The 25,749-nt window shown below is 58.4% G+C and overlaps 4 protein-coding genes across 4 annotated transcripts; 3 read left to right on the top strand and 1 right to left on the bottom strand.

Annotated features, from left to right (window-relative positions):
* Positions 1–103: 103 nt before the first annotated feature.
* BJ171DRAFT_519256 (RecF/RecN/SMC) lies at positions 104–7,886 on the top strand. The gene is made up of 19 exons (XM_053112326.1): positions 104–412; positions 647–838; positions 992–1,189; positions 1,362–1,571; positions 1,760–1,885; positions 2,128–2,235; positions 2,393–2,666; positions 2,945–3,150; positions 3,379–3,456; positions 3,622–3,780; positions 3,944–4,638; positions 4,940–5,354; positions 5,498–5,587; positions 5,793–5,902; positions 6,099–6,199; positions 6,328–6,539; positions 6,807–6,941; positions 7,392–7,604; positions 7,735–7,886. The coding sequence occupies exons 1-19, from the start codon at positions 116–118 to the stop codon at positions 7,801–7,803; spliced, it is 3,888 nt and encodes a 1,295-aa protein (XP_052963216.1). The 5' UTR covers positions 104–115; the 3' UTR covers positions 7,804–7,886.
* Positions 7,887–9,024: 1,138 nt separating this feature from the next.
* Positions 9,025–9,447, top strand: BJ171DRAFT_477734 (uncharacterized protein; the record flags this gene model as incomplete). Its single annotated transcript, XM_053108886.1, has 2 exons — positions 9,025–9,145; positions 9,239–9,447. The coding sequence occupies 2 exons, from the start codon at positions 9,025–9,027 to the stop codon at positions 9,445–9,447; spliced, it is 330 nt and encodes a 109-aa protein (XP_052963215.1).
* A 3,829-nt stretch (positions 9,448–13,276) lies between these two features.
* On the top strand, positions 13,277–17,266 carry BJ171DRAFT_218674 (uncharacterized protein). The gene is made up of 3 exons (XM_053106456.1): positions 13,277–13,863; positions 14,726–15,285; positions 15,591–17,266. The coding sequence occupies exons 1-3, from the start codon at positions 13,515–13,517 to the stop codon at positions 17,133–17,135; spliced, it is 2,454 nt and encodes an 817-aa protein (XP_052963214.1). The 5' UTR covers positions 13,277–13,514; the 3' UTR covers positions 17,136–17,266.
* Positions 17,267–18,498: 1,232 nt separating this feature from the next.
* Positions 18,499–25,668, bottom strand: BJ171DRAFT_445672 (uncharacterized protein). The gene is made up of 11 exons (XM_053108177.1): positions 25,565–25,668; positions 25,303–25,447; positions 24,742–25,113; positions 24,633–24,662; positions 24,325–24,511; positions 23,440–24,154; positions 22,847–23,291; positions 22,180–22,617; positions 20,416–21,989; positions 19,583–20,263; positions 18,499–19,490 (listed from the first exon to the last, which is right to left on the bottom strand). The coding sequence occupies exons 1-11, from the start codon at positions 25,639–25,641 to the stop codon at positions 18,647–18,649; spliced, it is 5,508 nt and encodes a 1,835-aa protein (XP_052963213.1). The 5' UTR covers positions 25,642–25,668; the 3' UTR covers positions 18,499–18,646.
* Between the last annotated feature and the right edge of the window lie 81 nt (positions 25,669–25,749).

The following is a 25,749-nucleotide window of genomic DNA, read 5'->3' as shown; positions in this document are numbered from 1 at the left end:
GATGGGTTGGGTGCGAATGCGAGGCCAGGCCAGGCGAGGCAACAGCCTCTCGGTCCTTCCATTTCGGGCCCAAATGAATCGGGCTTCTCGCTCGCCCGGTGCTCTCGTCTCGGCCATGAGACGCCGGATCGACCCCCAGGCCCCGTCCATCCTTCCTCCCAACAGGACCAGCGCCAATCCAATCCAGCACGACCCGACCCAGCCCAACCCGCAATCGCCAGCTGGAAGCCGCCCACCTCCACCCGCCAGCGATCCCATCGGCCTGCTCACGATGCTGTCCCATGTCGACGACCAGGCCTCGTCCCAGTCGGAGCGATCCGACAGGGCCGTCCCCCGGCTGGTCATCACCAAGATGACCCTTACCAACTTCAAATCCTACGCCGGCACGATCATCATCGGCCCGTTCCATAAGGTGTGACATTGCTGCTACTCTCTACGCCAATTCGGACATCTCTGCGTCGTCGTGGACGCAAGAGGCATGGCCCAGTGGCAATTCTGCTCTCTGTCAGTGATTGTCAATCGCAAAGTGCAAGGCAAAGAAGCAGATATTCGCCTGCCATTTGGCTGACCGATCGGCACATCCGTATTGCCACCCCCGCATGCATGCACATCCACGTCCACATGCACATGCAAATCGTCGCTCCAGTCATTCACATCGATCGTCGGACCCAACGGATCGGGCAAGTCCAACGTCATCGACTCGCTGCTCTTTGTGTTTGGATTCAAGGCCAAGAAGATGAGACAGGGCAAGCTCTCGGACCTCATCCACTCCTCAGCGGCCTTCCCAAACCTTACAAGCTGCACCGTCGAGATTTCATTTGCGGAGATCATCGACCAAGTAAGGAGCGCCGAGGATCGTCCCGGCCGGCTGTTTTTGGCAGGGCTTGGGCTCGTTGCTTCATCGGCAACAAAGTGATGGGATGTTCTCGTCTGTGGGCGTGAGACGCCGATGGAGATCACCGAACTGACATTCCGATCCGGGGCGATCCAGCCGGGCACGGATGACTTTACCGTCATTCAGGGCAGCGAGCTCAACATCTCCAGGACCGTTGAAAAGACCGCCAGCGAGCGACAAGGCGACAAGAGCACCTACCGCATTAATGGCCGAGCCAGCAGCTACACCGAGGTTACCAGCACGCTCAAAGCCAAGGGTGTCGATCTGGACCACAACCGGTTTTTGATTCTGCAGGCAAGTCCGCGAGCCGACCAGCCAGCAGCAGAGTCAATAAGCTTGCACACCGCTGTCGAGCTGGCCCCGCCGCTTCCCCCTTCCATCGATCCTCCTTTGCATCCCCGATTTCATTGGACCCAATTCCCTCTTTCTTAACCCCGCTTGCATTGATAACAACTGGGTACGCCAGGGCGAGGTCGAATCGATCGCGTTGATGAAGCCCAAGGCACAAAGCGAGCACGACGATGGACTTTTGGAGTATCTCGAGGACATCATCGGAACCAGTCGATATAAGAAGGATATTGAGGAGCATGCGGCCCTGCTCGACACACTCAACGACCAGCGACAGGAAAAGGTCACCAAGCTCAGGATTGTGGAGAAGGATAAGAATGCTCTCGAGGTACGGCGAGCGGGCCGTGGCAGCCAGCCGTGCCAACCCTGTTTTTGGGCTGGGGGAGAGGCACTAGGATAGCAGTGCCTCCACTTGTCGATAGTGCGCATGCTACACAGCCGTGTCGACCAGCCAACTCACTAACAAGCCGCTGTGTCTTGCCATGGGCGCCGATGTGGGATCTGCCATCGACACAGTCCCGGAAAGATGAAGCCGTGGCATTCGTCAACCTCGAGAACGAGCTCTGTCGCAAGCGCAATGCACTTTATCAGTTCCAAGTGTACCAAGCCAACCAACAGATGAACGAGACCAGCCTCGAAATTGTGGGTGGCTCGGGCGCAGAGGATCGAGGGCTGAATCTGTCCGCGAGCAATTCCCTGATGCGATCGTGTCCGTGCGGACTTGTCCCAAACAACGCATCCACAACTGTGGGAGGGGCGGCGAAGCTTGGATAGCAGGCCGACAGCCTGGGTGCGGCACAGTCGATAGACTTGGATGGTCGAGCGCGACGGCAAGTACTCCCTCCCCAAACTGAATCTGAATCTGTGTTGACTGCCGTTTGCAGGAGGAGCTATCCATGAAAATCGAGGCTGAGCGACAGAAGCACAAGTCCCTCGAAAAGGAGATTGCCAGTCTCGAGGCGCACTCGAGCGAGTTCGTCGATGCATACGAGGTGAGTTGATGGAAAACGACTGACCGTTAGGAAGCAGCATCGATCTCTCTTCTCCCTCCTTCACCCCCCCCCGTGAGCCCAGTGTCGCACTCACCAATCTGACTGATCTAACTGTTGGCTGGCCTTGGCTTTTCCTCCTCCCTCCCTCCCCCAACAGCGCCTCGCCGCCGAGGCCGAGACCACTCGGAAGCAGCTCGCCAAGCATGAGCGCGCCGAAGTTGAGTTCCGAGAGAAAGAAAAGCATCTCAGCCAGAAGCAGAAAAAGCTCCAGAAGATTGTTGCGCAGGAGAGGCGGGACATTGCCGAGACCATCAACTGGGTCCGAAACTACGACGGCGACCGGGCCAAGATTGTCGGTCAGCTGGAGGAGCTGAACGAGCAAAAGGAAGCTGAAGAGGCCGAGCTGGAAGAGATCCGGTCGAGTCTGGAAGGTCGGTGCGGCTGCGTATCTCTGAGGGGAGGGGAGGGGAGGGATGGGCGGCGCCATGCTGTGTTATCGGCGTGCCGACTGGACTACAGCAATGCGACCCTGTGTGGCCGTTTCGAGGAGCTCGTTGCTCTGATGCATCTGGCACTTGGTCGGGCAATGTTTGTGCCGTCGAGAACCCGCTGGATCATAGAGATCCTCGGCCGATCAACCCTTTTCTGGGGCTGTACTCGATTGTGGCATGTACAAACCTCATGGTTTTTGCTGTTCGGTGGACTCTAGGCAAGACCACCGAGATCCAAATGAAGATCGAGGAGAAGCAGAAGCTCCTGGCCCCGTGGCAGGAGAAGCACAACCAGCACGAGGCAAACCTCAAGGTAGCCCAGTCCGAGTTCGACATGCTCAACCAAAAGCACCAGCGGGCCAGAGGGGAGCTTGAGCAGGCCGAGGAGAGTCTCGCGACGTTCCAAGACACCCTCCAGAAAAAGGTGGGTGATTTTTTTGCCTTTTTCCGGGAAAGCACCGGTGGCAAACTGCCATGGCACAGTGATGCGGTTGCCCCTCCTCCGGCCTCACCGCGGCCAGGTCCAACTCGGGAGGGACACAGTTCCCCTTCCCGACGTTTACGACCACTCTGTCTACGACGTGGGAGCCTTATTTACCAAGTACACTCGATTCATTCGTGGACTGCACGCATGACTTGTGGCAACGGATAGACTGTCGAGCTAAAGGGCATGAAGAAGCAGCGCGCCGATCTAGCCAAGAAGGAGGCTGTGTTGCAAACTGAGATGAAGGTGAGACGACCCTGGTGTCTTGCGGCGGATGCTTCATGCGCTACCCGATCCCGCCGTCCACCGCTTCAGTGCGGTCGATGGGCAGATCAAGATCCAGCCGACGACCTTCGATTCTGGACAGCGCCTGATTCCTTTGCCCTGCTCCTGGCCTGATACTTCCGACAGAACCTGGACAACCAGGAACCCAAGCTGAGGGCGACACTCTCCGACGCACGCCAGCAAGTCTCCGAGGCCAAGAGCAGTCTCAGCGAGAGCCGCAGCCGCGGCACCACGCTATCGACTCTGAACCAGGCCGCCCAGGATGGCACTCTGCCCGGAATCTTTGTAAGCAACGCCGCCTGTGCGAATACACATGGGACTGACAGGCCGGCGCTCAGTCCCGGGTGCAGACCTGAGCATGCCCTGCATGGCCTTTGGACGGACATGTACCGCGCCGGCAAGCCGACTAACACCGACGTGCATGCATGTGCGTGGCTCGTATCTGCAGGGCCGTCTTGGCGATCTGGGAATCATCGATGACAAATACGATGTGGCGATCACCACGGCCTGTGGCGCACTCGATAACATTGTCGTTGACACCGTCGAGACGGCGCAAAAGGCAATCGAGCTCCTCAAGCGGCGCCAGGCCGGCCGAGGCAACTTTATGTGCCTCGACAAGCTCGCCGTGCGAGACATGAGCTCAAAGCCGACCCCTGAAAACGCACCCAGGCTCTTTGATCTGATCAAGCCGCGCGAGGACCGGTTCAAGGTGGCGTTTTACTATGCCGTGCAAAACACACTCGTTGCCAAGGATATGGACCAGGCGATGCGAATCGCCTTCCCCAACAACGTCGCACGCGCACAGCATCGCGTGGTCACTCTCGACGGCAATTTGATTGAGACCTCCGGTACACTCAGCGGTGGAGGACGTACGGTGCGTCGCGGAGGCATGAGCAGCAAGTTTGTCAGCAACTTTGCTGCCGGTGTCTCGCAGTCGGCGGTCATCAACCTCGAGAAGGTGAGCTCTGCTGCCCAGACGCAGCTGCAGGGCTTGCTGGACCAGAAGAAAGAAGTCGCGCACGAGCTCGGCGAAGTGACGAAGGAACTTCCGCAGCTGGACTTTGAAATCTCCAAGCTGGAGATGGACATCAGCTCCATGACCGAGAACCACGCGACTCTGCAGAAGAAGATCCCCGAGCTTCGGTAAGTGGGTGCGCGTGTGTGGCCGTGTGGAGAGAAACAAAAAGTGTGGGACCGAGCCATGAGAGGCATGTCTGGGTGTATGTCGGCGGTCTATGTGGCTTTGTGGCTACTTGCGCCCCGGTCGACATCGGATGGAGCAGCGGAGGTCGACCGAGTTGCGGGAGCATGGCTACAAGCATCTGTTGTTGGCGATCAAAGACATATAGACCTCTAACGATGCTTGCATGATCATGTTGCTCAAATCAACGCGAACGCCGCCCCGCTCTCCCCGCCCTACTCGCATCCTGCTCGGACATGCCAGACAATCGCTCAAGCCGGCCCAGGCAGAACTCAGCCGCCTGGCCCAGCTCGACGCCACCATCCAAAAGGAGACGGCCAAGTTGAGTACCATCACAGCCTCCATGTCCAAGATCCAAGAAGAAATCAAGTCCCTCCAGAACCAGATCCTCGAGGTCGGCGGTGTTCGCTTCCGAGCGCAAAAGGGCAAGGTCGACCTCTTGGAGGAGCAGATTGCATCGGCAATGGAGCGCCTGGCCAAGCTCGAGGCTGAGAAGAAGACCCGCGAAAAGTCGCTCAACAAGCTGGAGGCGGGCGTGGAGAGGAAGGAAGCCGAGCTGGAAGAGACCGGGGAGGAGCTCGCCAAGGTCGTCAAGGACCTTGAGCGGGTCTCTCGGGTGGCAGCCCAGGTCAAGGACAAGATTGAGGAAGCCAAACAGGTGGGTGAGGGGGGCCAAGAGACAGGGGAGCAGCTACCGCTATGGTCGCCGCGGTAGTCGCTGCTGTGGTGTGGTCGATATTGCAGGATCGGAGGTCGCCGGGAGATGTCTTGCCGGGCAGCTGACAGGTCCGCCGGCACCAGGAATTGGCAAACAAGCAAGAGGAGCTGGACCAGATCAAGGCCGAGCTGGAGGAAAAAACCACGACGCTCCGATCCCTGCGAACGGTGGAGGTAAGATACTGCTGCCTATCCGCCTCTCCCCCCCCCCAGCTCAGCCGTCAGCCGTGACGCCGAGTCGGTGGCATGAATGACGACGCAAGGGCGCAATGGAGCTGACGGAAACCAGTCGACTTGCCGTGGCTCGTTGTGAAACCCCCCTGGGATGCTCTCGCCTTCGAGACCCGCAGGCTCAAACTGTGCTGTTTCCTGCCTGTAGTTCGAAACCAAGGCACGACTTGAGGCCGTGCAGGAAATCTTCGCGGCCGCCCAAAAGGCAGAGGCATACTACAGCAAAGAGCTGATCAAGCTGGAGCTGCAAGTTACTGGGTATGTTGATTTGTGTCTGTCGTTGGCAGCCTTGGTTCAGAAAGGAGGGAGAGACAAGGGGCTCGACTGAGTTTTGGTCTAGCGGCGAAATGGACCGCTCAAAGAGCAGAGTCATACCGGTCTGAATGGCCCTGCAACTGACGTATCCAGCGCCAATTTGGTATCATGTCTGGAACTGGACGACGAACGAGCATAGATTCGAGGAAGAAGAGCTTCCATCGCTGGAGCAATATGAAGAAGACCAGCTCGAAAACCTCGACGGCGAGCGGCTAGAAGAGGATATCCAGTCGCTGGAAGGTAAGGCTGCGTGCCAGTTGAGTGAGATCGTTCGGAGAATGCCATAAAGCCTGGTTTCCGAGCGAGCTCGTTGCTGCTACTGCTGCTGCCAAGTAGACTCACGGACAAGCTTGCTGTTCCACTTGCAGATCAACTGCGGCAGGCCAAACCCAACCTCAGCGTGCTGATCGAATACCGACAGAAGCTGGAGATCTATCTGTCGCGCGGCCGGGACGTGGACGAGTTCACCCGGAAGCGTGACAGCGCCAAGAAGGTCTACGACGATCTCAAGAAGTGCCGGTTGGATGAGTTCATGGAGGGCTTCACCCAGATCTCTGAGAAGCTCAAGGAGATGTACCAGGTACCCGCTGTGGGCTCGAGTGAAGTGGGCGAAGGGGAGAGGGGTGCCAAAATGCGGATGCGGGTGATGATTGTGAGAGGAGGAATATTCGCTGGTGGAGCGAGGGAGGACATCACACGGAACCGCTGCTGTGGGAGTTGAGCTTGAGAGCGACAACATACCTGCTCGACTGAAATTCGCTGCCGCCTGGTATCAGTTCGCTGGCGCTGGGGTCACTAACTGGCTCACGCTGGCCATGCATGTGTGTGTGGATTTGGATGCTTACAGATGATCACAATGGGGGGCAATGCCGAGCTCGAACTCGTCGATAGTATGGATCCCTTCTCGGAAGGTATCATCTTCAGCGTGATGCCGCCAAAGAAGAGCTGGAAGAACATCTCCAATCTCTCCGGAGGCGAAAAGGTAACGAGCATCGAACAAAAGCGCCCGCCGCTGATTGTGGTTGCAGCGGTGGTTGCAGTGGTGGTGTTGTCCATGATGCTTGCTTGTGATGCCTCTGCATGATTGCCCGTGGTCCTCCTGCCATGGCCCTGGCTGTGATATTGGCTATAGCCTGGGCTACAGCCTCGATGGCCTTGAGCAGGGATGGGGATGGAGATGGGGATGGGTGGAAGGCGAGGTTTGCGATCAACGAGCCGACGGTATCAGCGGGCTGGATACGGACACTCGTTCTGCGGACTGCAACGACTGCTGCAACGACTGCTGCACCGAATGCTACAACGACTGCTGCACTGTCTCTTTCTGCGACGTCGCTTCCGACACCACCACTCTGCACCAACCTCCATGTTGACTGAGTCTTGCCTTGTCTTGTCTTTGATCCTCGACCCCTCTCCTCCTGCCGGTGTTGGACAGACGCTGAGCTCGCTGGCGCTCGTTTTTGCACTGCATCACTTCAAGCCGACGCCGCTCTACGTCATGGACGAGATCGATGCAGCGCTGGACTTTAGAAACGTATCGATTGTGGCCAACTACATCAAGGAGCGAACGCAAAATGCCCAGTTTGTGATTATCAGTCTGCGCAACAATATGTTTGAGCTGGCGGACCGCCTGGTGGGCATCTACAAGGTAGGCAGCAGTGGAGAACGGGTCTGCCTAGCTTCGAGGAGGAGGGGGCATGCTGACGTTTGGACGCTCTATGAGAGCGATATTAAGTTGTCTGACATCGCGGCCACCATCTCTCTCCCTGGGACTCCAGACCAACAACACCACCAAGAGCATCACCATCGATCCGAGACTGATCACGATGCCCGAGCCGAGCTCGTAGTAAGCCCATCGCCCTCCCTTCATTGCCAGGAGGCTGTTTGGCAAGCATAAATACACTAAATTTTGCCAGCCGAAGGCAAAGTATCCATCTCGGCAGCTGGCCACTGACCCTGAAGGGCGACCCAATGGTGGCAAACTGGGAGGGACGAGAGCGGGAGAGTGAAGCACTGCGACGGGATAGTTTCTCCCCCTTGCTCTGTGGGATAGGACCGGGCAAAATGAAGCAGGGGTGGACAGGCTGAGGGACGAATCGAGTGAGTCGTTTTCTGCACTGCGACGAGGGAACTTGATGCGAGAGGATGCACCCAGGTGGGCGCTGGTGGACGCCGGTGGGCTGGGTGACGAGGGAGTGACGACGAGCGACATCGAGACAAGCCGAGAGCGAGCGATGACGAAAAACACATCCAAGAGAGGGCAGAAAGAATGGGGGTAGAAACTGGGATGGGGTAGATACAGGGAGAGAGTGGAGACGACAGCGATGGCGATGGCGATGGCGGTGGTGAGGGTAACGGAGGTGGTCGAGGCCTGTGAGCAGGTCGAGTGGTCGAGGTTGGAGCTTGGTGGGGCGCAGCTCCCGCTGGCAGTGACGAGAGGGCGGGGTGAAAGCCAGTAGCGAAGGGGCCGCAAGTGAGCAGAAGGACGAGAGGGGAAGGATGTCAGGACGGGGAGGCAGGGGAAGAAGGAGTGATGGCGGTGGTAACGGCTGCAGCGACGAGAGTGGGAATGGGAATGGGAATGGGAATGGGAATGGGAATGGGAATGGAAATGGAAATGGGAATGAGAGCAGGAGTGTCAGTGTAAGCGGGAGTGATAGGGAGGAAATTAAGGGTGGTGGCGAGTGCGATTGCAGAGGCGAGTACAATGGGGATGGAGATGGAAATCGATGCCAGCAAGTGGCCGATGCGAGGGAGTGAATGAGTGAGTGAGTGATGGATGAGAGTGAGAGTGAGAGTGCCTGGCTGATGGAGCAGGCAGTTTGGATGGGGCCGTGAGAGCGGATCCTTTGGGCTTTTGGCCGGGCGCCGCCGGTGCCATTCCAACAGCAGCGGCGCCTCTTCCACCGAGACGGCGGCGTGTGATCGGCGAGGGTGGGCGGCTTGCTGGGCAGCGCCTGAGCAGGTCAGCCGAGCGACACCCGCCCAGAGCAACGCAGGTCTGGGAAGCGGACCAGCGCCACCACGACCAAGGGCGGCTCCTGGCAGGTGGCTCTGGGGACGCGGCCATGGACGCTGTTGCGCTGAGGCTGAGGCCTGGCCTGCATTGCACATGCCCGCTGCCCACCAGCGCATACGGCTGCATGCGGGTGCATGCGAGTGCAGGCGGATGCTGGTGGATGCAAGAGGGTGCAGGCGAGTGCAGGCGAGAGAGCAAAGGACAACAAGACACAGACAGCCTCAATGGCTGCCTTGGACAGTCTCAATGATCGCCCTGAACAGCCTCAATGACCAGGCGGTTTATCACGGCTGTTGCGCTGCTCATCGAGCAAAACACGAACAGCAGCAACGCAAGGATCAAGATCGAGACGATCGAGACGATCGAGACGATCAAGACGATCGAGACGATCGAGATGATCGAGATGATCGAGACGCAGATGGAGGAGAGCCGGTTTGCAGCGGCCATTGACCAGGCCACATTAGCTGGCTGAGGAGCGCCGCCAAAACCGCCGGCAGCACCGCCCAAACTCCCCTCCGCCTCGCTCCCGCCAAAGCAGAGCCATCCCAGCCCCGCCAGCCCGAGTTTCCAGCTCCAGACTGGGCAGACACGCAAGCGGACCACACAGGGAGATGGAGCGGGGGTGACAGGCATATGGGGCGGCGGGACAGGCATCCAAGCGGAGCGAGAGCGACAGGGATCGGACGCAGACGGCACGGCGGGGCCAAGAGCGAAGGACCGGCCCGAGCGGTGCGATGGACCGCCACCATGCGAGGCAAGGATCCACCCAAGATTGAGAAGAAGGCGGCGGAAGGGAAGGATGGAGAACAACCCCGCCAACAGCGAGGGAGAGAGTCGGGCGAGAGAGAGAGAGAGAGAGAGAGAGAGAGAAGCAGCGGGAGTGGAGAAAGGGGGGGGACACCCGCCCACGCAGCGATCGCACAGACAGATCTTGCACGGGTGGTCCAGGGGATTCCGTGCGGGGAGGGGAGGGAATGCAAAATGCAAAATGCAAAATGCAAAATGCAAAATGCAAATGCGGAATGCAAATGCGGAAAGGGATCGAGCATGCCGGCCCGCACCGTGAGTCACTCCGCTGGGGAGGCGTGCTGAGCAAAGACAGGGCGGTGCGGCCATCGGAATGTGGGCGAGATGGGGGTCGTCGGGACGCTGCTGCATGGATCCAGAGATGGCCCGACTGTCTGCAGGAGTCCACGACGAGTCCATGACGACAGCAAGAGCCGTGAGGTGCTGCATGTGGGCAATGGCATCGACAGCGCATTGGTATCGGTAGCTCGGTCTTTGCATCGATTGGCCGAGCCAGCATTGGGCCAGCCAAGGGACTTTTCTCAGCGACAGCGGCATATGGCCAAGCACAACTGATCTCGCCGGCTGGCCATCTTGGGCGGCACCGGGCTGCTCCGCTGGCATCCATGCCCGCCGCACTTTTGCAGACGACGACGACCTTGCTGTCGGCTCCTGGCTGTCCCATGGCAACGGCAGAGCCAGCCCGGACGAGGAGGGGGATGTGGTTGCATTTGCGATTGCATTTGCGATTGCTTTTGCGACTGCATTTGCGACTGCATTTGCACGACGGCCCCTGCGTGCGAGTGCATTACCGTCTCCTGCGTGGATGCCATTCGCAGTCTGGCTTGGGTGGTGCGCTGGTCTTGGCCCAGTGCTGCCAAACGCCTCTCGCTCGACACAACCGCCATCGGGTCGCGCCTGTCCGCCGGGCTGCTGCCCCATACAGCGCTGGCGGACAACCCCGCGTTGCGACCCATTCGAGATGCTTCCCATGGGGTTGCATCCGTCTGTGCAAGTATGGATCCAGCAGATACGGCTCTCAGCGCATCGGCCGCCAGTTGGTGTGCTCTTTCGGTAGCTCCTGCTGTGGGATTGTGGTCCCACACCCACACCGGCATCCACACCCACACCCACACCGACATCCACACCGACTTCCACACCGACTTCCACACCGACTTCCACACACACTTCCACACACACTTCCACCCTCCCATCGACCCAGCGCAAGGAACGATCGCCATGGCTCCAATCCGGCCCTGCCTGGGCGCGACTCGGCCTGGGTGCGGCCCGGCCTGGGTAATCGCCGCCTCACCACGCTCCAATCGCCCCTGCCATGCCTTCCTTCCCTTGCCCGCAATTTGCCCTGTCCTCCCCTCGCCCCTCCCTTCTCCTCGCCCTTCTCCGCCTCGTCTCGCCCCCGGTTCTTGTTCTCGCCTCAGCGCTCGTTCTCGTTGCGCCCAAGCCCTTTGCCACCCGCTCACGGAACTCCAGACTCGGCCCGCCTTTTGATATATTGCGTTGCGTTGCATCGCATCCCGCGTATTGCCTTACTCCCCTCTCCATCGGGCTGCCTCGGCCCCTGCCTGCCTATTCGCTTTGCCTATTCGCTTTGCCTGCTTGTTTGCTTGCTACGTTGCTCACTTGCTCACTTGCTTACTTGCCTATTTGCTCACTTGCTTACTTGCTTGCCTATTTGCTTTGTTCCCTGCTGGCTTGTCCACCAGTTCACCCGGCAGCAACGCACTCCATAATTCCCATATCCACATCCATATCCATACCCATATCCATATCTATAATCTCCATCTCCACTTCCATCTCCGTATCCGTATCCGTATCCATATTCATCGTCATCCACATCACCACACATCACCACATATCATCCCACATCCCCGCACATCACCACTGCACTACATATCCATCTCCGTCTGCCCCCCCCGGCGCTCACACTGTACTTTGGCCCGTCGCTCACCCTTGGTCCGCCTGTCCACGGCTGCTCACAAAAGGTACTGGTGTCTTCCGGCTGCATCCGCCCTGCTCCCTTCCTCGGGCAGCCACCGGCATTGAATCCCTGGGTACTCGTCCGTCCTGGGCCGGGCTGTCCATCTCGCGCCGCCCAGTGATCTGCTTCCTCCAATCGCGCTACTACTCCACTTTCCCTGGCTTGTCGTCGATATGCAGTCGCCATCCGGTTGCTCAAAGACACTTTGCCATCCATTGCTCGAGGCACAATGTTGCCCCTGCTGCTCGAGGCGGACGCTGCTGTCCAACTCGGCTCCGGCCAATGGTGCCTCGAGCAGGTGGAATGGCTTTGCCTTTGACGACCGTCTCATCCCCAACCCGGACGACTCCCGCAGAGCCGTGGTCTCTCTGGCCATTGGCGACTGCGGGTGTTTCGGGCTCGTTGCGGCGATAATGGTCGTCTCAAAGAGCCTCGGTGCTGCATTCACCAGTCTTCCCTGACCCCGCTCTGTGGTACTGCCGATGGTCGCGGACCCGGGCTGGATCGCTTGGTCGAGCACATCCCGCTGCTGCTCCGCGATCTCCCGCACGTCGCTCCTTGTGTGCTGCCATTGCATCGCCCAGCCATCACAGACCATCACAGAATACCGCCATCACCACTACCATCACTACCATCACCACTACCACCACCACCGTCGCCACCGCCATCGCATCGCGCACTTGCTAACCCATAACTCTTCTTTCGCCCGTGTCCAGTCTCGTCGTCTGCCTTAGCTTTGGTCTCCCTTGGCCTGCTCGTCCCTGCTGACCCGCAAGTGGTGTACATCTCTCTCGACCCAACTGCCCCACGCCGGCTGCTCTGCTTTGGCGCCATCGCTCGGCCGATCTCGGTCGGTTGTTCCTCTTGCTCTGGCCCGCCCCGCCCTGGTGGCTCTCTCGTTCGGCGCTGACCGACCTGCATTGCAGTGCCTATTGGTACGTGTTGGTCTCGTGCGCGCTCGCCGACGGCGTTCTCGTCCCGTCCTCGTCCGCGCGTCTCCCTTTTGGCCCCTGTTTTGCTCTGCTCCTGTTTTGCTCGGCCATCGAGTCCTCCCCCCAGCCCCGTCTGCTTCCTCCATCTCTTTCCTGCTGCCTCTCCTTTCTCCCATCCACCCGATCTACCTGTCCTTCTTTCGGACAATGCACCCCTGCTGATCATCCGGCTCTTGGCAACCCTCCTCCCTTTCTCTCCCTCGCCCTCTCGCCTTCTCGTCGTTGACCGTCTGCCGCTGTTCCTCCTCCCCGTGCTGTCGCTTTGTCGTGTAACCGCCCGGCTCATCTCGTCTCTTGTCGCTCCAAGAGCAAGGCTCCTCTTTCGTCTCTCTTGCTTTCATCACGGCCTTGGAGTCGCCTCGCTCGCTCGCTCGCCCGCCCGCTGCTCTCGTCTCTCCTCCTTCCTTTTCTCTCTCTTTTTTCAGCGGCGTCGTTGTTCCTGGTCGTTACCCATATTAACACTTTTTTTCCCCCGCGTCGTCTCCCGCTCGCTCGCTCGCCCCGATCTCGGCCTTTGCCCGTGCACGGCCTCCCGCCTACCGCTCTCGCTCATCTCCAAGTCGACCCCTCCCCTCTGCCCGTCCGCTGGCACCGAGCCTTCGCCCTTTCTTTGTATCTCCCCCCCCCTGGTGTGGACCTGAGACCCTACTCGGTCTGCCCCTCCCACCCTTACTCGTCCACCCCTCGGCCACTGGTCTCGATCCCCTGTCGCTCGATCGCCACAGCCTCCCCCTGCTCTGCCCTTCGTCGTCGCAACACACCATGACCCCGAGACACCCCAAGCAAACCGCCGCTGGTGCCTATCACGACGACTCTGAATACGACGCCCGGCGATCGCGTGACGCAACTTCAGATTCGCTCCAAGACACCACCGCCGGCTCCCAGGCTGATGCCTCTGACCGCCTCGAGGCCTCCCGCGCCATCCAGCAAACCCATACCCCGATGCATACCCCGCAGCATACCCCCGTCAATATTCCGCCGCGAGACGCAAGATCCCAGCACGGCACCAAGGTCAAAAAGTACGTCTGCGACTTCAAGACCACCAACATCGAGCTGTATCGATGGCACACCACCTATCTCAAGGTCGAGGAGCAAGTCAGGCTTGCAGAAGGTAATGTCTCCCGCGGCCGTCTATCTGTGTTCCGTTTCCCTCCCTCCCCCCCTCAGCCTCTCTCTCAATTTAGCCTGCCTTGGACTGCTCTCGGCTCCAGCCCAGGCACTTGCTGTCTGTTGGTCTTTGCCATATACCCTGTACCCTGTTATGTACGAACCCCCCCCCGCCGTCCGAGAGCTCGAGCTACCTCTACGAGGGAATATCGTTGTTTGCCTCTGCCCTCGCTCTGGATCGCATCGGCCGCTCCTCGTGTCCTCCTCCCCTCTTTTCTGTCAGAGTCCCTCCTTCAAACTTGCTTCACTTTGCAAGCCGCCTATGGAATGGGCTCTGTTGGGGCTTGGGTCCCGACGAGCGTTTCCAATCGCCACCACTTCCGTCAGGTCGTGCTCTGTCGGGGCCGCCCTTTTCGTTTGCACAGGCTCGCTTCTTTCCCTTTATTCGTCCACCGTACGTCCCCGATCGGAGCCTCTCCCTCCTCCTCCCCCAAAAAGCATAGCCTTTGCCTTTACTTTCGATCCTTTCTTTACTTTCGATTCTTTCTTTACTTTCGATCCTTTCTTTACTTTCGATCCTTTCTTTACTTTCGATCCTTTCTTTACTTTCGACTTTCCTCTGCCTGCGGATTGGTGTTGCGCATCTCCCATCTTGGTTTGGCCTGCCCTTTGTTCCATTCTCTCGCTCCACATTGCCGCTCGCCGACGCTTACGGGTCCTTGAACTGGCGTCGGCATGCACATACGATCGTCTGATCATCCATCCGTCGGTCCGGCCGAGCATCGTGCAGCACCGTGCAGCATCGTGCATCCTTGCCTTATACTGATCGCTTCTGGCTCTGTTGTCGATTCCGCTTGGTCCTCTAGCTCGCTCATCCGAGGGCTACCATGCCATCTCCAACAACACCATCATCATCGACAACTTTTTAGAGCTCCTGGCCGAACGTCGAAGGGCTAGGGGCGATGTCCCTGCCGACATAGACCCTAATCAAGATTTCTTTGCTGACCTTAATACTCCGTCTGAAGTGGGTCTGCTGCGAAACCGCAAGGGCGAGCTTGTCTTCCAGTGCCCGGCTGCCTTTGCCGTCCGAACCCGGCTGAAGCGGCACGTCACCACCATGGATCCCAAAAACTCGGCCTACCACGTCGATCCGACCCAGTATTTCTGCTCGGGTATGAAGATGCACGAGGGCGAGCAAAACCCTTCCGCCGCAACCTCTGTTGCTGCGGCCAGCGAGCCTCCAGTCACCCCCGGGCCAAGCGATCGCCAGCATCGCTCTGACAAGTCGGAGCATCCTTCGAAACGGCCCAGGATTCGCACTCAGCCCACCTCAGACGAGGCCTCGTTTCTGTGCTCGTGGCCCAGCTGCTCCTTTGCTACCCCCAATGCACAGCTCCTGGAAAGCCACTTGATCGAGGCGCACCATGTAGGTTTCATCCCTCGCAGATGGGGCATGTCGAGATGGAAGCCGGACCGAGCCCGGACCGAGCCCGGCGCGCTGCTCAGTGTGCTCAACCGATTCATCGATGGATCGATTGATCCATCGATCAATACGATCAGCGCCACCTGAGCGAGTGGCAGACTCTGTATTCCTCGACCTGCCCCCCCCCCACTGCCGCCTCCGCTGCTTCCATTGCCTCCATTTGCCCCGACCCGCTTCCGCTGCTTCGTTTGCTGACGCTGACGCTGCCCCCGCTATCCCCATGGCTCGCTCCGGCCTGGCCTCCACAGATACCCGTTCCGTTTGCAGACCCAAGCAAGTCCGGGCCCAGCTCCTTCGCCTTTACTGAAAAGGCCGAGGGCTTCAACTCGTACAACACCATAAAGCAGCCTGGCAAATTCGTCGTGGTGCCCCACCAGCTACCGTTCCCATCGACCTCGACCGAGATCGGCTATTTCTTGCGTGAGATGTGTCGTAAGATGATCATCCACAAGCTCCAGCTCCAGCTCCGCCCCAACATGGAGCCCGCGATTGTACCTTCAAGCGAGTTCATGGGCCAGATCGACCTCGGCCTGAATGAGATGGACTTTACTGGGCTCGGCGCCGCCTTCGAGACATGGGCCGCCAAGGACTTTGCCCAGTTCTCGAACCGAATCATTGCCGAGTTCCGCGAAAAGGAGGGCCTGCGCCATGGGCTAATCCGCCTACGATCAGCCCCCGGCGACAACTCGCCAAAATCGCTGCAGCGCAAGTCCGGCACGGCTCTCGGCTCGGGTGGGTCCAAGCTGGAAATCATCGAGTCGAGCCAGATGGATACCAACATGAACGGCGGCGGGGTCATCTCCAAGATGGACCATATTTCGCGACCCGAGCCCTTCCAGATGACGCTCCCGATCCACAACATCTCAGAACCCGTTGCCCCGGCTGCCGATCCGGTGACCCCCATGGGTATCTCCGTGCCACCGCAACTGCGATCCTCGACGCCAATGAGCTACAATCGAAACACCCCGCCGTTCCGCCCCATGCATCCGTACGGCCCACACATATACCCGACCGCCGTCTACCACGGACCCAACCCGACGCGGGCCCCGCCCAACAACATGGGACCTGTCTTTACCGGCCAGCCGCCCCTCCAAAAGTCCATGGGCCCACACTCGGGTGGTGCCGATCCGCAGCTGCTGCCCAGCATGAATGCGCCGACGAACCCGCAGCAAGTCCCGATGCAGCATGAAGCCACGTCGTGGTATTCGGCCACATCGGCCAATCCGCAGCGCCTTCCGACAGCACAGGTCGCGCCCTATTCCCAGGTGCGCCCAAAGTCAGCGGCCCTCCAACCTCCCTCCAATACCCCGTTCTATCAACAGCTCCCTCCGCAGGCCTCGACTCCCCAGCTGCCGTTTAGCCGCGACATACAGACCATCGAGGAGCAGTCCAAGTCGCCCATGTCGTTTTTTCAGCAGCCCATGATCAGCCAGCAGTTTGCAGGATCCGGGGGCGTGGCAAACAATGACCACGACGCTCCGTCTGCGCCAGTCTCTGCCCGACCCGAGGTCTTTGGTGGCTCCAATCCGATCTACCGCCGGTCCAGTATACCCAACTTTGCCAATACCCCGCCGCCGCAAGTCGCTTATGACTCTTATGATACCACTCGATCGGCCACCCCACAGTTCCCGACTGTCTCGACTGTGGGCATGCCAAGTCCAAACGTCTTTAATGGCGCTGTGCCGCCCTCCATGCCGTCTTCTTTAGATCCCAATGCCGCGGGTCCCTCTGGGAAGCCAGAAGCCGATTCCACCAACTCGATCCTGAACATGGGTTGGGAAATGAACCACTGAACGGCCCCTCCCTTTTTCCCCCTCCTTCCTTCCCTCCACCCCCCTCGCGTCAGCGATATCGGCGAGGGCAGAGAAGGCGGAGGGGGGGGAGGTGGACGCAAAGAAGAATCAGGGAGAGAGAAAAAAAAATTGACAACACCGGGAAGCATAATAATAGCGCAATCATGAGCCAAGTTCTCTCGTACGTTGCAGTGTTAGCTCGGTTTGTGCTCTCTCGCCTTGTTTCTTTTGCGTTGTCTCTATTATTATCCTTTTTTTTCTCATTGCTGCTCTTCAGTTTACGGCTATTGTTTTTGGTGCTGCTGCTTGTGCTGCCTAAAATCGCGCTTAATCGCATCACCAGTTTCGGCTCATCCAGACCAGCGCTGTCTGTGTCTTTATTGGTTCCGTTCTGCTCCTTCGTTTACGTAGCTTTCTTTGCTTGCCTGCTTGCTTGCTTGCCTGCTTGCCTGCTTGCCTGCGCTCGCTCTCTCCTTCGCTTTCTCTCTCGATCGATCTCTCACTTTCCTCCATGATCCTGTTGTTGGTCTGCATATCTGTTTGTCGGTTTCTCTATCTATCTGCCACCAGCCTCAGTGCTGGATCATCTGGGATTTATACCTTGCCTTCGTCTGCGCCTCGATGACACATTTCTCGCATTCCTCGTCTCCCCCCTCCTCCTCCTCTCTTTCCTCCTCCATCACGGGTGACATTTGGTTGCATCATTGCTTCTCTATCTTCACATTTGCCCTTTGGCACCTTTTCTATCAGTGCGTGACTGTATGTATGCTTCACATGTGTATACGTATTAAAATGCACGATCTCCTTCTACCTTTCCTCCTCGTCGTTACCCTACGGTGGTTCCTCGAGGCAGTCATAGGGGCAAACGTTATCACAGGGCTCAGCCGCCATGAGAACACATCTAATGCGATGAGACGGCACCGTTCCACTGAGCGTTATCACCACCGCTATCGCCGCCTATCGCCGCCTTCTCTTCTCCGACCCTGCTTTTGCCGCCTTGAGAGGTCGCCTCTTCTCCTCCTCCGCAATCCGTCCTGTTGTCTACTTTTTCCCTCCCCCCTCTTTCATTCTAAGCCATTTATTCCATTTTATTCCTTCCATTTCCTTTTACTTTTCTTTCCCGCTCCACTCCAACCCACTCCAACCCAACCCCCACTTCCCAATCGCTTCTTCTTTGCATTGCTGTCAAGGTTTACACCTGGGCCTTGCCTTTGTTTCTCTATTTTTATCTCTCCTTTCCAGTTCCTGGGCTGGGGGTTACCTGCTCCCCAGTTGTATGATCTGGGAGCTCGGAATATATACCCTTTCGTCACATTGTCCGCACTCCTGGTAAAGGGAAGATTGGCTGCTCGGGTTGGAGAGCTGTCGCCGGAAGTGCGAGACCAAGAGCAATATTGTATTGGGGCGGGCAATCAGTCCGGCCCTTTCTCTGATGCGTTGCACGATAACTCCAGGAATGAAACTCTGGTCTAGTCAGCACTTGTGGAGGGAAGGGATGCAGTCACCACCAGTTACGAATCGCTATCGTCATCGCCGTCGGAAGCGTCGTCTTCGCTGTCGCCGCAGGTGGCAGAGCAAACGGCGCCGCTGTCGACAAGCTGCAGCCAGCGCAAGCCGGGCGGATCTCCGGACTGGACATAGTATCCGCCCGAGCCGGCGGAGAAAACTTCGCTCCAGGAGGAGTTATCCAAGTCCGGAGGCGGCTTGGATCGAGGTTGGCCGCTGGCGGTGCGGATGCCGACTTGGGTCGCCTTGAGGGTGGCCTCCAAGGGCGTGAGCGAGCGGCGGGGCTCTTCAGGCTGCCCATGGAGATAGCGGTACACGCCGATGTGATCGCTCGGCGTGTGGTCGCCCTTCGGCTTGGGTACTTTGTGCTTGCCACCAACAACAATAGCCTTGGGTGCGGGCGGCAAATCGGCAGACTTGAGGCTGCTTTGAATGAAGGATCGGTGGATGATCTGGTGCGAAGTCTGCACGGCATGCATACCGCCAGCGTCCTCGGCTCCGAGGGCAGCGAGGCGAGCGTCTGCCGCCATCATTGTGGAGGGAACGCCGCGCGTCTCGATGTCGGACAGGAAGGACTTGACAATGTCCAAGTAACCTCCGCGGATGGCAAGGTGCAGGGGGCTACAGCCGAGATAGCTCTTGGCGTCGTCGGGAAGCGGGCGACCGCTCTTGGCGAGGTTCTGCTGGGCATCCAGCAGCAACTTGACGGTTCGGCGGTGGCCGTTGACAGCAGCCAGCATCGTGGGCGTGTAGCAGTAAGTGTCGGACTGCAGCTGCAGGAGGCTGGCTATCTGGTTGGCTGGAACAAACTTGAAGAGATGCTCGATAAACTCGACTCTTCCTTCGTAGCTGGAGCAGCAAGAGTCGTTAAGACAAGGTCAGAAAAAAATACGCACCCCGCAGCGGCCATGCCGGACCATCCTGCAGACAGCAGCACTTACGCAGCGTGGTGAAGGACATTCCATTTCCTCAGACCGTCGGTGTGGGTGACAATGTTATCGCCCTCACCCACTGTCTTGGCGGCCTCGACGATGGCATTGAAGCATCGGAAGTTGCCACAGCTGGCCGCCGAGTGGGTCGGCAAAAGCTGGTTGTTGCGCGTTTTTTCAAACAGCATCGAGCGAAGAGCAGCAGCGGGCATGATACTCGCGAGCTTGGCAATCGACTCGGGGCGGTTGTGGTGCACTGCCCAGTGGATTGGCGAAGGGTTTCCCATATCGTTTGTGGAGAGGCCTTGGAAGTACACTGTCAGGATCTTGGTGAGCTCGGCCTTTGGCAGTCTAGAGAGCGCAATCGCACGCGGACTGCTGCTATAGTTGCTCATAAAGACCGTAACGGCCTCCGTGACCCACTCCAGGTCAAGAAGGCGCTGCATCAAGTCTGCTCGCCCAAAGGCGGCAGCAAGGTGCATCAGCCCGCTCTGCACGGGCGAATTCGTCAAGGGCTTTGCCTCGGGCTTGGCCGGGAGCTGCATGGACTTGGGGTTCAGTCCTGTATATGGACGAACCCGGCTCTTTTTGCCGGCGGCCTCCTCGATCTTGGCTTCCGAGGGAGCTTCGTGCTCCTTGGGCCTTGGGATATCGGGGAACACATCAAACAGCTCAAGACCGGCGAGATCATGCCTGCGCATTGCGAAGGAAACAAACACCCTGATTAACGTAGACTCTCGATCGTTTCTCCGCCCGATGCCAGCGCTAAAGATCGAGGCGCAGCAGGAAGGGGAGTTCAAAGAACAAACAAGCCACGATGGTCCAATCCCGATGCGCGAACTTACTCAATCAGAGCCCGGAGTCCCTTGACATCGCCCTTCAGAATGGTCACGCCGATCTGGCCGACGGCCCACGAGCCATAGTTTTTACCGTCGTTCTTGAAAGTAAGATCCCAGCCCTTTTCGCCCTTGAGGGCCTCGAGAATGGCCCTGGCGGCCTCGGTGGCCCGGGTGCCGAGGGCAATGTCAAGGGCAGTGGCGTCGATTTTCCTGGAGAGAACGCCGTCGTGGGGGGCATACTCCAAGAAGAAGCGCGACTTGACTTGGCACAAGTCCAGCAGGGTGGCCTTGGTCGTGGCGGTGACCGTGCGCACTGATGGCGCCTCACCGTCTTCGACGTAATCCTCGTCGTCGTCGTTGTCGTCGTCGTTGGGATCGGAGCCACCGGCATCTACGTCTGGCTCGGAGGGGTTGCTTTCCTCATCCATATCTTCATCCTCGTAGTTGTTGATGACAGCGCGCGTGGGCTTGTCCGATTCAGAAGCATCCTTCTTGGATCGTTGCAAGCGAGCGATGCGGAGAAGCTCGGCGACAGCCTCGCTGTGACCGCGCCAGGTGGCCAGCATCAGCGGGGTTACCGAGAGGCCGATGTGGACAACGTAGACGAGTAGCTGTTTCTTGTCTGGGGCATCGACGGTGAGCTTACGGATCTGCGTGACATCGCCCTTCCAGGACGCCCTAAAGAGAGAAAGATATGCCGTCGACAGCTTGCTTTCAATATTGGTGTATGTAACGCTGGAGTACGCCCCAGGCGATCGATCCATGATCTGGAACTGATGCAAAGGGTTGGGAGCCGGCGCAAGAGAGGGCAGCACGGTAGCATTTTGCTGGTTCAGCTTCAGCAGCTTCAGCTGTGCATCGGCAATGGTTTGGTTCTGCAGCTGGACCAACGCCTGCAACTCTTTTTGCTGCTTCAGTGTCTCAGCATCCAAATGCTGGGCTTTAAGGTCGGCCGCAGTGCTAGCGCCCTTCGAGATGAGGGCATCACGGCAGAGCTTCAGGCGACGGAGAGTTCGTTCAGCCACAAGCACCTGGAAGAGCTTCCTTTCCTCAGGGGTGGCACAGCCCTCCACGACCGCGGGGGCGTCGTCGTGGTCATCTTCAAGAGCCTGAACCCAGTCGTCGCGGGGCAAGCTTGGGTCTTCGGTGGGTTTGACGTCGGTCGTGATGGTGGTCTCCTGGGCTTTGATCAGCTTGTCGAGCAGGAATTCTTCCACAGAATTTGGAGCGGCACGCTTGAGCCTATCACGGAGGCTTTTGAGTGGGTCGTCGGCGACGGCTTCAGGATTGGACTGCTTCTCCCGCATGATAGCGACCGCTTTTGTGGCAGATCCGATGGCTCTGTCGGCAGCATCGAGGGCAGTTTCCTCACTGGGGCTCGACGTGACAAAGTTCACGTCGGCACCGTGTTCAATCAGCAATCGAGCGCACTCATGATGGCCTCTGTCAATGGCCAGTTTCAGCGGCTGCGCAATCATGGATTTCATAACATTCGGATCATTCTGGTAGTCTCTGACGGACCACCAATCGCCGGAGGAAGCCGAAAGGAACTTGGAGCATGACTCGACCGGAATATCAGCCTGCCCAGCCAGACCAGGAATCGCATATATATCAGCCCGTGCAAGCAATGTTTGGCGGTGCGGCCCGAAATACCAGACTCGCTGACGGCATCGGCCTTCGTTGTTCACGATAGCGCCATCCCGAAGCAGATCGATGGCAGGAGAATGACATCCAAATGCTCCCCAATGATACCCGCACCAACCCGCATACCGAACAGCCGGCATCCAGAAGAGCCTTCAAAATAGTTGGCCGGCCGAGTTGTGCGGCGAGAGCCACAGGCGTGGTCTTGGAAGCATTCATCAGGTTCATCGACTCGACCAGCCCCTCTCGATCGATGTGATTGCTCGAGGAAAGAATCTGAATGATGTCCATGCGCTCCTCTGTGACGGCCCTGTGCCAAATCGTGTCCGTGCGGCTTGTGTTGAGCCTATCGAGCGGCACTTTGTGGGCGATCAAGGCTTCTATCATTCCGATCTGCTTTTCCCGATCAATGCATGCTAAAGCAAGATCAAACAGGGTGTAGATACGCTTTGGAGACCAGTCGTTGACCTTGATCTCCACATTTTGGCTGATGGAGCACCCGGCCTCGACGAGGCGCTCAAAGGCCTCGCGCTGGCCGTGGAGACACGCATAGTGCAGCGGAGTCATCTACATATGCAGTCCATCGATGGCATCAGCTCAAAGAGTATGGGCATGCTGCCTTGACATCCTGCCACCATCTCCATAAGAATGCACCCTGGCTCCAAGGATCGGCGGAGGGCTCATGGATCGGCGGAGGGCTCATGGATCGGCGGAGGGCTCATGGATCGGCGGAGGGCCCATGGATCGGCGGAGGGCCCATGGATCGGCGGAGGGCTGGGGTGAGCACAAAACATACCTTCATATCCCAGTCAACAAAAGCAGTGTCGATAATGTCGTACTTGATCTCCTCCTCCTCGTCTCCTTTGGCCTCGCCACCCTGAGCCTTGCTAGGCTTGGTGGCTTCGGCCGGATCGACGCTGACATAGTCCTCTTCTTCGCTGAGGTCGTCTTGGGTGACCGAATCTATCTCGCCCTCGTCTTCTTCCGAGAGCTTCAGCTTCTTTTTTGCCGGTTGATCAGGCGAGTCGTGCCTCTTTTCTTCATCCTGGGCCTTTTTGCTGATGTTGGCCCGGTTGCGCTCGACGATCTTATCGAGTATCTCAACATAGCCGTACTCGGAGGCGATGTGAAGGGGATTTCTTCCGTCTGGGAGCGTCAGGCTGATAGAGGCTCCCTTGTCGATGAGGTAAGTGGCGACCTTGATGGAGTTGCACAGCACAGCAACCTGGAGCAGCGTGCGGCTAGACAAAAGAAAGTATGCGGAACAACGGTATCAATGGCGGTGTCAGGTTCAAGCCGGAGCACAGGAGCCAAGGCGCAGAGTGCCGAATGCAAACCTCCCCCCCCAACCAAGTCCAGGAACACTCGATGCGCTGCAAACATCCGTACCCGAGCCAATCGCGTTGGTCGAAATCGAACTCCTCGGCGGCTGTGTGCTGCTTGAGTGCTTGGACATTGTCGTCGGCAATGTATTGCAGCCAGTCGTAGATTCCGTCGGGCAGATAAGCATCCTTGGTCCACTCATTGTCGTCGACAGGATGGAAGCTACCAATCTGCTGTCGTCCGGGATCGTCCTTGATGAAGCCGAGTGGCCCAAACACAAATATGTTCTTTTCCTCTGGGTCGTAGTCGTCCGGGAGAGGGGGGCATTGTCCGCAGCAGTCCTCCATGACATCCTCCATGGTGCCAAAGAAGCATGGGTGCTGGTGGTGCCGGGTGCGACGAAACTTGTGCATGAGGTACGGGTTGTTGAGGATGTAGTCCTTCTTGTAGGCCTTCTTGCGGATCTTTTCGGCTGTCCAGCCTGGTCCATAGGGCATAAAGAGCGTGCTGTAGTCGTTGGAATCAACTCCGCCAGCCGTGAGATCCTGGTTGCGTCTGTAGGCAAGACGTCGATGGGCGCCGGCTTTGTCGTGGGATGGCCGGAGGCGGCGTGTGCGCTGCTGTTCCTTGAACGTCATTCGCGCTCCCTGCGAACTGAGGCTCTCAAACAGGAGCAGGCGGGCAAGACCTTGGACCTTTTCAAAGCTGCGCTCATAGACCTGAGGATCGATCCTGTCTCTCTGGAGCTGAGGGACAGCAATCTCGTATCCACGCTCGGCATCTGATGCAATCGGAACGGCCACAGTCGGTATAGAGGACAAGCGTCAATCACAGAAACGCTGATCAACAGATGGATCCAGCAACACTATCTCGGCGCGTCTGCTGGCGTAAGCAGATCGGCTCAGAATCCCACTCCCCGCCACAGGACATGCTTTCGGACTGTATACGCACACTTGGCTAGGCGCACTTCGTAGGAGGTGGAGCGACGACTCATGTCAACGCAGTTGACCTTGGAGCTGATCGCCAGATGCGCACGGCGAGTGGCATACACATTTTGGCCGTCAAAGCCGACGCCACAGCAGTCGACGTCGAAGCCCATGAGAATCTCTGCGGGCGAGCGATAGAGCCGCAAAACAATCTGAACACAAGACGGACGGGTGGCAGACAGTGTCAGTCGAGCAGTGAAAGCGGTGGAGCAGTAAAGCAGCCGGTGCGATCGCCATTTGATGCGAGTTTACAAAGCCCGGACGCAGACTCACTTGGATGTGTCGGTACGGATATTGAGACACCTAGCGGCGGAGCAGACGAGCATGTTTGTGAGATGGAGCGTTGCGGCAGTGGTCCAAGGCATCCGAGCGTCTGACTTACCAGAGTGACGGCATGCGGAGAGCGAAACACGGTGACTTCAAAGGGGATCACATCCAGCAGAGCGTTGTATATGGCCATCATCTTTTGCTTGGCCTGGTCTTCGTCAAGCCCATATATGAACAGGTCCAAGTCCGACGACGGAAATTTGGAGCGCATGTACTTGCGTCTCTGCGCACCCGAACCGGCGTGCTCCGCGGGGAGAGGTTCGAGGCAGGCAAGAACGGATCCGCCGGCAGCCATGACGTTGTTCCAGTCGATGGTTTCGAGCATGACTTCGCTGAAGGCCTTCCAGTTTTCACGAAAGTCCTTGGCGCTGCCGATCGACGCGCTTTCGACGGGGATGTCCTCCGAGCGGGGCATGATCTTGGGAACCTGGGGGACAGCCAAAAGCGCAGGTGAGCCCGCCACTGGTCATGCTTGCGGAATTGGAACAACGACGATCGTATCAACCGATCAACCGACACGTGTCACATGAACAATGCCCGCCCTCCGCGACCAGAGAAGGCGTCTTATAGAGGAGTAGCTCATAGCCAAAGTGATTCTGTCGGAAATGGGGCATACCGAGTCATTGGCAGGCGTAAATTTCCAGATAGCGGGGTCCGTCTGATGGACCGGGAGAAGCGAGACGAGCGGATCCTTGACCTCTGCCGAGGTTGGATTTTGGGCAAAGATCTGGCGGTGCTGATTTTCCTTATCGAGCACGCTCCTGGATGCAGGCGTAGATGCTGGTGAGCATGACAACAGAGGCAGATCCCCAGATGCAGTCAAGGCTTCCGAAACGGAGACTGGAGGAGGTCGCCAAGCAGAACGACACGGCACTCACTTTTCAAAGAGCTTGCGCTGTTCTGGACTGGACACCGAGGCGAGGTAGCCCGCGGTGTATTGCTTGGTGGAGAGCATCCCGACGGCTGGTGGGGGGGGGATGCGAGTCCAAGTGCAGGACGAGCCCAGGTCGAGGCAAGGGGCGGGTTTTGAGGCCGGGGGCGGGCAGGCCATGCGAAGCGCGCG

Source organism: Polychytrium aggregatum (genome assembly GCF_025602895.1).
Source record: "Polychytrium aggregatum strain JEL109 chromosome Unknown BJ171scaffold_42, whole genome shotgun sequence".
Classification (NCBI taxonomy): Eukaryota; Fungi; Chytridiomycota; class Chytridiomycetes; order Polychytriales; genus Polychytrium; species Polychytrium aggregatum.
This window is presented reverse-complemented; position numbering and strand designations above follow the sequence as displayed.